General features: G+C 39.1%; 1 protein-coding gene across 1 annotated transcript; it reads right to left on the reverse strand.

The window, feature by feature from the left end:
* Positions 1–216: 216 nt before the first annotated feature.
* On the reverse strand, positions 217–10,412 carry gdi2 (GDP dissociation inhibitor 2). Its single transcript, XM_054800809.1, has 10 exons — positions 10,273–10,412; positions 5,362–5,469; positions 5,158–5,257; positions 3,926–4,060; positions 3,648–3,846; positions 3,409–3,540; positions 2,692–2,791; positions 1,362–1,533; positions 1,080–1,279; positions 217–697 (listed from the first exon to the last, which is right to left on the reverse strand). The coding sequence occupies exons 1-10, from the start codon at positions 10,315–10,317 to the stop codon at positions 545–547; spliced, it is 1,344 nt and encodes a 447-aa protein (XP_054656784.1). The 5' UTR covers positions 10,318–10,412; the 3' UTR covers positions 217–544.
* Between the last annotated feature and the right edge of the window lie 594 nt (positions 10,413–11,006).

The following is an 11,006-nucleotide window of genomic DNA, read 5'->3' on the forward strand; positions in this document are numbered from 1 at the left end:
TTCCAGTAGTTTTCGCTGGACTAGAGTCTGCTTGGTAGTGTCTGGTTGCAAAACTGAACAACAAAAGGGGATGAGAATGTACAAAATAGGCCACACACGCGCTAAAGCCAATGTTGTCACACGTGTCCTACCACGAGACACACAATTTCCTTTATACATGCAAACAAACCACCCTGAAGTGACAAAATACCTGAAGACCATAGCTCTTTGAAACAATTTATACACACACAACATGATTGATTTGATTTGGCATCGTTGACTCATTTTGACATGAAACCGTAGAATATTATTGAATGTTAGTGACCAATGTTGAGTGCATCAACGATCTGACAGTGATTAGAAAAAGCCTAGTTCCCTCCCTGTACTTTATCCAGCAATACTATATCATAAATCTATATCAACTTACTCACTGGGCCGCCACATATTCTTGGGAAGGCTGGCCCAATGATGTACATTTGCGTAAGGTTTTCTATATAAACGTAAAGATTAGTTGTCTGCAGCGCTTGTTTTTGATAATCGGAAGTGTTAGTGGCGCCTTCAATGTCTACTCGGCTGCGTCGCCGTAGATGTCCTTCTTTCCACGCTCCATCTCAGCAAAGTTAAAGTCCGAGCCAGTCATCCTCCGGTAGATGTCCTTGATGTCGTCGCAGGTGGTCTCAAAGTGGGTTGTGGCGTCATATGAACGGGAGATGAAGACCTACGAAGCCAAAAGAAGCTCTTAAAAGTGCTCTTACAGCAGGGCTGTCCAAAGTGTTTTTTTGTTTTTTTTAAGCTCTAGTTACTGGGATATGACGTACGCCTAAGTGTATTTGTATTTTGTATTTGTACTTTATTTATCCCACAGCGGGGAAATTCACCTGTTACAGCAGCAAGCAAGATACGCAAGTAAAGAATAGCCTGACAGTGTAGTGCCAATCAAGCACAAGGACCGGACTAAATTGTGTTAATGATCAAATTATATCACAGAATCCTGAACACAGCATTGCTAATGGTCTTAAGTGCATTATCTAAAAATTACAGCTGCCAGAACGACATAAAGACCACTTTTTTCAATTTACTGAATTTAAATCTGAATGTACCTGGCTTTCATTGCCCATGTCTGTCGGAGCAAACTGGTCGCTGATGCTGACAAACTTCTGCTCGATGGGCTCCAGTAGGTCCAAGGCTGGCTTAATCTCTTTCTCGGGGTCCTTAGTCTCCACTGTGGTGCTGGCGATGGCGATATATTTGCCCTTTGCTGCTACGTTGTGATCAAAGGAGATCATACACACGTAGATGTCTACAAACAATAGGAACAAATAGGTAAATGTGAGTGAATACAAAAAGAACGTCCATATATTTAATATATGTTCAGTACACACCGTGCTTCCTGTTGACTTGATTCTGAGGGATGATAATCTGGCAAGAGTTGACGTCACCGGTGTTGCTGATGGGGTGGCTCAGGATGCAGATGGCCCTGATCACCTGACCGACTTTGGTAGTACGTTCCATAAAGTAGCTGGGGTCGCAAATCAATTGCTTGCACCTGGCGATCTACGTGCCGCAAACACAGCTAAGGGTTATTTTATTTCAGAAAATGTGAAAACTCATATATACACACACAATATACATATATATATATATATATATATATACACTGTGTTTACATACAGTACATATATACACAATATACATACGCATATACATATATACAAATAATTTGTATATTACATATATACACGCACACACACAAATAATAATTTGTTCGGAGTGCATGAGAAAATGGATAGAAAAACATACCTCTCTTTGACCACATGGTCGTTTATAAACAGATTGCAGAACACAGCAGCAACAGAACTAATATTATAATACCAGTAAGGTGCAAACTGCTCAACCAGCATTAATACCAGAGATGAATTCATTGTAAACAACAGTGCGGCAAGTAACACACACAACAGTTGAGTAGCACAATCAACATTCATGATACTTCAAATGCAGCTATCTTGTGGGGTTAACAAAAAAAAACAACAACTCGGGTTCCCTACAGCAACAGCTGTTAATGCCATCGTTTGTTGTTTTTGGGTTGTTGTTTTTTTTACCCGCCGCTAATTAGACTGCAACTTATGCTGTGCAAGCACCCGGAGACTGTAGGACACAATGCTGAGAAAGAACAGTTGCATTATAGATGGCTAGCGCGTTATGCAGGGTTGATTTATTATTTCATACAGTGAAATTATTATTATCCCTGCAAAAAAATTGTGTTTTCATTTCAAGTAAAATAACAAGGTTAAACTATAGGCTTATTGAATTTAAATAAAGTGAAAGCAGGTCTACGTTTTGCTCTGAATTTTGTTATTGAGATCTTTGCAGGTACCAAAATAAAGGTTGTTTCAAGGAAACTAGAAAGATGTCTTACACTTTATACTTCATATTTTAGTTGATTAAAGTCCCAGTAACTGTAGTTGACTAAAATGTTGGATACCATTTTTTTTTAACTAGACTGAAACTAAATAAGTTTCAATGACTAAAGTATGGCTAAAACTAAATTATAAAAAAAAAAGAAAAGAAAAAAACACATTAAATAAAAAATACTGCCTTTGAGATAATTGCTATTTGTGGATAATAAAAAATAAAACACCTACTTGCTGTTTGTGAGCTCAACACTGTAAATGTTTGTTCTCTCCAAAAAAAAAAAAAAAAAAGTATGCTTACCTCCCCTTCAGACTTGACTCCCACCACCTTCCCATTTTCCATCACTATCTCCTCGATGGGCTTGTTTAACATGTATGTCCCACCGTAGATGGCACTCAGCCTGGAATGGGAAAATGATCAAGTCAATTTACTGTATACCTTTGGTAAAGAAATTGCAGTAGGTCTTGGATGGGACGGCTAAAACTGGGGAACATGTTACATAATACTGTATAACCTGGGTTCCCACACGGTTTACTCTGTAGTTCTTTGGTAACTAACACAGTTATGCCACAAGTCTCTGCTTTCTTATTGATCACGGCTTCAAAATAATCCACAACAGAACCAAAGAAATTCACAAGTGCAATCACTTGCTATGACTGTTTTTAAGGTGTATATGATGCCATCAGAGAGGCCTTCCAGAAGCTAGGGACAGAAGCAGGGTCGATAGAGAAGACCGTTACCATTTATTGTCATTTGTCAGTAATACAGTAAAAATGAAAGGAAATTTGAATATTTACTTTGCAAGACAATTTCGGTGTGCACCACTTCATTTTCTGCCTGTGCTCCTAAAATTTTAAATTAGGTGCCAACTGTGCTCCAAGCAAAAAAAGTTACGGTAAGTCCGGGAGCCCTGCTTCAAGATGTGTGCCACTCTCACACCCTGAGCCATTATATGGAGAAAAAGGCAGTTATATTATTCATTTGAGTGTTAAAGTGTGGGTGAGGGGACACCCCTACCTGGCAAACCCTTGTGGCAGTTCTCCCAAGCCATACAGTGGGTAGAGGTATGGGCTCTTGCCATACCTGGCAAGAGACTCACTGTAAAGCTTTATTCTCCGTATTGCGTCGATGCAGGGCTGATCCAGGTAACTACACACACACACACAGAGACAGAGACAATAGTATTTGTGATGACATACATTATTAGAACAAATGAAGAACCTTGAGTATACTAAACATTGAGAAGGACTACTGACTCATCTGTACGGTAGAGAGCGAGGGAGTGGCCAGTGAAGTCTATGACATCCTTGCCCAAGCTAAACTTTTCAAAAATAGCCCTCATGGTCGTCTTGTTGGGGTCGACGCCCTCCATGGTCTTGGGGTCGTTTTCATCGAAGTTGGTAATGAAGACCAGGAATTTTTTGAAGCGTCGTTTCTCAAACAGCCCCATCAGACCTTAAGAGAGTTCATGAGAGTTAAGGCACAAGCAACTAAGAATGCCGGTATGAAGTTTCTCATTCCTTCTGTGACTTACTGGACGCCAGAGCCTCAGTCTCCGTGGAGGGAACTTTATAGATTTTGCCTCCCTTGTACACAAAGCTGCCTTCAATCACTTTGAAATCCAGATAACGGGTCACCTGGGTGATCAGCAGCATGCGGACCAGTTGGCCTAAGAAAAGATGGCAAATTTATCCTACATATACAGTGGGGAATAGAAGTATTTGATCCCCTACCAACCAGCAAGTATTCTGATCCCCAGAGACTGGTAATGTGCCCACGAAACACACAAATTAGTCCTGTTCCTTTGGGAAAGTACTCCTCATCTCAACTCACTATGTGGATACAAGACACCTGTCACAGAAGTAGTCTCTACGTTTCAAAGACCAAAGATCTGTCTAAGGACCTCAATGACAAGACTGTCAACCTGCACCAAACTGGAATGGGCTCCAAGACCATCAGCAAGAAGGTGGTGAGAAAGAGACAACTACTGGCGCAATAATCCGGAAATGGAAGAAATACAAGTTAATAGTCAATCACCCTTGCTACGGAGCTCCATGCATAATTTCACCCTGATGATTCTGAGAAAGCCCAACAAGGGAATTAACTCGACATGTGTGGAGGCAGAGAAATGCTGAGTATGACTCCAAACAACACCGCCCCTACTGTCAAATATGGAGGTGGAAACATTCTGCTTAGGGGCTGTTTCTCCGCTCATGGTACAGGAAGACTTCACCTCACTGAGGGGCTGATGAACAGGGCCACATACTGTAGTTCCAGCACAAGAATGACCCAAAACATGTAAATTCCACACAGATGTTCCAAAGAAGATTCAAACGCAGATGTCCAGACTGTGAGGTTGATATGCTAACCACGAGGCCACTGTGCGGCCAGAAATCCAACCATCTTATTGAAAATAGTTTAAATGTAACGATTCTCTAACAATCTACTGATTCATCATTGATTTTCAAATTTGGTCAAATGTCCATCCCTACCAATAAATTAACTATAGTTAATAGTTTAAGAAATTAGCACACTGTCTATATGCAAAATCTTAAAACGAGAGCTTGGTGTTCCCCAAAAAGTCCAATACCTATGACATAAAATGCATAAAATGCTTAAAAATAGATGTATATGTTCATGAGGACAAGCTGGGATAAAATAATATTGACCGTAGAACAAAATTATTTAGATGGATGCAAATTATTGAAAACACACTTGCCACATGACAGATCTGTTTGATTCGCAAGGCAATGGATTAAGGTATACCGTAGGCCATGAGGAATTTCGGGACGAGGTCCACGTTCCAGTCCCGGCCTTTTCCCATTGACTCGGGAGGTTTGCCAGGAAGGTTGAAGCGTTTGTAGAGCTGCAAGGAGAAGGAAAAGCTAATATTTTTACTGTTCTCTTGAATCCTTTCTCCCAATCTGCCATTGTTGGTGTCTCAAATTCATATGCATTCAAGCAACTTACATCTTCCAAAGGTGTGATGGAGGCACTCTCTGCGCCGTAATAGGAGTTGCGGTCCATGTGTAGAACCTTCTTCCCCTTCACCGACATGATTCCAGATAAGATACATTCCTGTTAAATGAGAGCACGGCATTAAATGATTATGGATAACTCAAGTGGACAACATCCATCCAAGAACTGTGCCTACATTACAACTATTAAAACAAAATTGCAAGTAATCGTCTCCAAGTATTTTACACACTGAATGTTTTTTTTAGACAGTCACATCAGATGCTGGCACTGACAACGTCACAATTGCAACATGCTGTCTCGTAGTCGCAGCAATATTGCTAGGTCGTCTGTAAAAGGCACAGGTGTTTTTGTTCCGCCTATGTCATGAGCTAAGGAACACAATCCTGGTTTACAAAACATGGAGATTCCCTCCCTAAGGCCATGTTAACAGGACGCACAGTGTTAACAGTTACATCAGTCACTGTCAGTGCTTGCATTTAAGTATTTATCCAGTGGAACGACCACTTTTCAATTTGTAACACATTAGGTCAATAAACACGTCAGAAGCTGGGCAGGAGGTACAACCCAATAAAATCACATGACACCACATAACATTTGCTCCATGACCAAAGTAGCTTTGAAATTACTACACAGAGGAATTACAGTACTTGTCACTGTCATTTGCACGGCAAATCTTTAAACCTTAACCCAATTTAACCCCATGCATTGTCGTGAAAGAGGAAATGAGGCATGCAGGCCCTTCCAGTCCTTTAGGGCATACAGTACCATAATCAAACTATAGGACAAATTGTACTGCACAAAAGTTTTTTGGTGAAAGCTTACAATAGGTGTTTTTTTGTCCCCTTTCATTTTTGCATTCTATTTGTTTCTGCTGTGAGCAGTTCAAAATCATCCTGTCATTATTCCATCCCTTATATTTCAGATGATTGTTATCTAATGCAATGTACAATAAGGTCTTATTTGACACAAACTACACGAGAAACTAGCATTTCTGTCAAATCCGAAACAAAACATACTTCCTCCAACTGCCACCTTGTTCATAAAATAACGAAGAGCTGTTCCCACCCCAGTTCCTGTTTGTTTACAGGTCGACAGAATTTTAACATCATAAAAAAGAACTCCTCAAAACGTTCCTGAATATGGTCTAAAAAACAGAAAAAATTCTCCATAAACTGCAAGGAAATTAGTGTTCACAAACTGCCCCTTGGACTGCTCCAGTCCCACAGTAATCACGGGATGAGTTCTGTGTCATGTGTCAGCCATTAACAGTTGACAACAAAACCATGCAATTTTGTTTAGAGGGTTAACGTTGGCAGAATAAACAGGCAAAATAACTACGATATTCCTTTTCAACATCATTGCACAAAATACTGAATGAGCCACTTTACAAGCATATCTGGAGTAGAAACTCAAGTTTAAAATGAGCATCATTTATCTTGTTATAGTTTGTAATTAATAACTGTATGCTACATTTGATTGAAATAACCAACCCCAAAGCTATCACCCATTCAAGTTATTTTTAATCCCGCATTTACCTTAACTAATGCAATCCTTTGTGTTGTGATTTCAATTAGAATTATTGGCTGTCTTTTTTTTTTGTCCACCAGAATGTGCTACTTTTTCCCCCATTGAAAGTATGCAGTAAGGGTGCCTTGCTTCTGAAATGCTAAGTGTGTACTGAAGTTTGAAATGGTCTACGTGTAAAAAAAAAAAAAAAAAAAAAGTGCTGATATTATATATTGTATTATATTATATTATATATTACATAATAGCTAACTTATGTAAACATACTTGCCTTTGAAGAGTTACAAACCCAGTGACATAACTTAATATACATTGATATTCCTGAAAAAGTTTTAAAATATTGACTCGCTTAAAGTGGAAATAATACAGGGGTGTCATGAGATCTCACGAAATTAAAATATATTTCTTTTATTGAAAAAAGCTGTCTCACGAGGACTGAACTAGACTGAACTATGGCATTGCTACTATGAACAATAATACATGTAATATTGAAGTGGCAATGTGTGAGGCAGGGTTGGAACTGCCCATTAAGTGCTTTCTGTAAACCTTGCAATCCTACCTGCACTTGGCGTTCCCAGCGTCACTCGATTTTTGTCGGAGTTCAGCAGCTACTGCCGTGTTAATGTCCAAGCAGGGGCTTTAGTAATTCTACATTTGCTCAAAGTTACTTAATAATTGTCAGATCAAAACATGATCGCTGCATGTGACTAAAAACGTGTGGTAGTAAGCAATCTGCAATCTATTTTACATGTGTCTTTACATAATACACATCAACAGGAATGCTTAGCAGTAGCAGCTCCAACTGACGTCATTATTTAACTTTTAAAATTTTTAGTTTTTGTTTCAATTTGTGGGGGAAAAAAAAAAAAAATTGAAAGCGCCATCATCATGCAAAATTATACAACATTACAAAATGTACCTGCATCGTTGTAAAATTGTAAAAAGAAGTCTGTTTCTCCACTCCTACATTTTGTCATTGTTTTCTTAAAAGTAATGTTAAAATATCGTCTCGTCCTTGTTAGACCCAATATCATGTGTCACCTTGTGACCTGACTGTATCGTGACACCCCTATTTATCAACAAATCTGTTTCGTGGTTTAATATTAGTCAAAAAAATATGCACAATGAAGAAAATGTTACCTATTTTTTCTCTAAATTAAGCATTTTCGCGCAAAAAAATGTCTATATGAAGTACAATACAAACATAAAGCATTCAAAAGACGCTGTGCATGATATGTGGTATTCTGCACTGGTCACTCGGTGTCAATAATGGTTCTGTAATGTTCGGTAAGACACTCAAACGCCAGACTTGATGGCCGGAACAACAGGTTTGTATTGCAGGTTTCAATTCTAGAGATGTTAAAATGAACCCAAAGCCTCAAAGCTTGTGTCAGACTTCCTAAATCACACTACTTCAAAATAGTGCGTCGGAGCTTGTATCGTTCTGCAAATATCACGTGACCGATTACTTTGGAAGTGTCACACGTCACAGCGTGTGACGCCGACGGCTCAAAACGTATTGGTGGCTGCCATTGCTGTGACTGGTTATTTTGGCGCTAACCTGGATGGAAATATAACCATCAAGCTATTGAACAATGTTGGCTTGCAAGGAGAGCATTGGCAAGTTTTTTTGTGCGTTAGTAATGGCAACCTGCGTTTCCCTCTATTTAGTGACATACAGTAGATTGCTGTGGCTTAACTCTTCCACCAGATGTCGCGAACATTGCTTTCACTTCAGCACCAAAGCTTTGAATCTGTCAAGCACAATTTGAAGGAAAGCTTCAAAGCTTCATGAGGCTTCACCCGCCCATCTGTACAATTATCGCACAATAACCCCCCCCCAAAAACACCTGCTACTGTTGCTACAGTAACCCACACCAAGCTAAAACTCAACTCCAACCCCAACATCAGATTTATGTCTTATATGGCTTATTTACTCATTTTATAGCTACTATATTGGGTAATACGAGCGTAAAGCTGACTATAGGGGTGTTATTTCATGTCAAGAGGGCTCTAATAATGTTAAAAACCGTATTTAGAATGTCGTAAACAGGTTTTCTATGCTCTAAAACATTCCATTTAGAAATAAGGAATCCTACTTTGCAGAAATTCACGTATCACGGTCGTCTCTGGAACCAATTAGTCGCGATAAACGAGGGATTACTCTATATAGTATTTTTACAGCAGGTTTTGGGAAGTACAAAATGTTTGTCATTAGGGTGAAATGTGTTTTATTGACCGCTTTTCAACCGAGGGCTGCACAATGAAGAATGAAAGGATGTGGGAGGGCCACTTTGATATCCTTTTCTTTTTTTTTGGTAAAAAGGCTAAAAAACAAAAACAAAATTGCTTTGTGCTATTAGTTATTACCATCAACATTTCAGCTTTTTCCTCTTTATATTGTACCTTTTTGCAGCATTTCCCCCCTTTTTTGTTTAATTTGGTTTCTCCAATATGCCCCGAGCCAATAAAACCACAAGCCACAGGGTGCCTGTCTTTGGAAGACTTCCTGATTGTGTCACGTACTCAACACGGAAGTGTGGGTACCTGTAGTTTTTACTTTTTTTCAGACAATTGAAACAGTGGAGTTTTGAAAACAGTGTCCTTTAAAAATTATATATCATTAATATTAAATAATTTTAAAAAATAGATATAATTCATGTGTGTATTTAGGCTAAAGTCGTTTTAAAAGATTGAATTCTTTCTTTAAAGTGGAAACAATGTGACTGATATGGTTTAGAACAGTTTTTGGGAAGCTGACATTTTTTGTCATGAGGGGAAAATATGTAAATGAATACTGAGGACCACTAAAGTGACTATCCACAAATTTAAAAACAGTGCCAGTGTTACATTACAGTTAGATCATACTTTATATGAACCAACTGGATGTCATTTTTCACTTTCAATGATTCAAGGAAACCCAAATGACTTCATAAAACGATACAACAATGACACAATTCGGCGTCATTGTTAGCAACTGTTAAATTAGATGTGCTATTGTTAGCAGACCATTAATCTACGATTAATCTTATCCTCACCAGCAAACCTGCCAGCGCGAGCGCTCAACTCCCAACTAACCAGTTAACAGCTACACTTTGCGGTTAACTCCCACCCGGGTATTAACAGCGACGTAACTTTCCATGAGAAACTTAATTGCTACGTTCTATATTAAGAGTATTAGTAGAAGTTAATCTAGCCCGTTTGGTCACCGCCTAACAAATAGTTGCACACGGTTGGTAAGCGGCTAAGCTAGTTATTTAGCCAATGCTAATTAGGCCCAGTTAGCTACAAGCGCCGGTGGCAGGAGCTAACCGCGCGGTTAACAGGTTGCAAAGCGCATCCGCTCAGAGTTGCAGACACATTTCAAAACTTTCTCACCGTCAGTCCGGTGCCGAGGACGATAACGTCGTATTCGTCATTCATTTTGACAGTCTTGGGCTACTCTGCTCCTTGACAGGAAAGAAGAAAATGGAGATCTGCTGGGGCTGAAGTGAGAAAGGGGTGGGGCTCAGACGGCGTCAGGCGATTCCGGGGGGCGTGGCTTATTCGCTGTCAATCAATTGTGGACATGGCTAACTTAGCAAAGAGTTAACTGCCATTGCATTTTACCTACTAAAATAATAATATAATACAATGTTTTAGTTTTGAAGAAGTTATGTGAAGTTCATCATGTACATTACGTTAGTTTTCGAAGAAACTATACTGATCTGACTTTAAATGTGAGTGAATTACACTATTAAAAAAATAATAATGCATGATCGTAAAGGGCCCCAACAGGCATCATCCAATTGTTTCTGCTGTGTAAATGTACCATAAATGTTCATCTTAAATCAAACTTCCTGTTAAATCAATGAGAAAAAAAAAATCACAATCACTTGCTGACACCTCAAATGCTGTTAAAATCAGACACAATGTGTAAATGTTATTCAATTGTAGTCTGTATGTTTGTATTGCCAGCATGCCCTGGCACACCTGTTAAGTAAACCCAAAGGCGTTCACAGTGATGTTGGTGCATACAGTAGCTAGATAGTACAGCAGTAGCATTCACACGGATGTGATTCATAATAATAGTCGGCTACAAAAACTGTGATGGTTCCTTAACCAAACCGTTA

The sequence above is a fragment of the Dunckerocampus dactyliophorus genome, chromosome 15 (genome assembly GCF_027744805.1).
Source record: "Dunckerocampus dactyliophorus isolate RoL2022-P2 chromosome 15, RoL_Ddac_1.1, whole genome shotgun sequence".
Lineage (NCBI taxonomy): Eukaryota > Metazoa > Chordata > Actinopteri > Syngnathiformes > Syngnathidae > Dunckerocampus > Dunckerocampus dactyliophorus.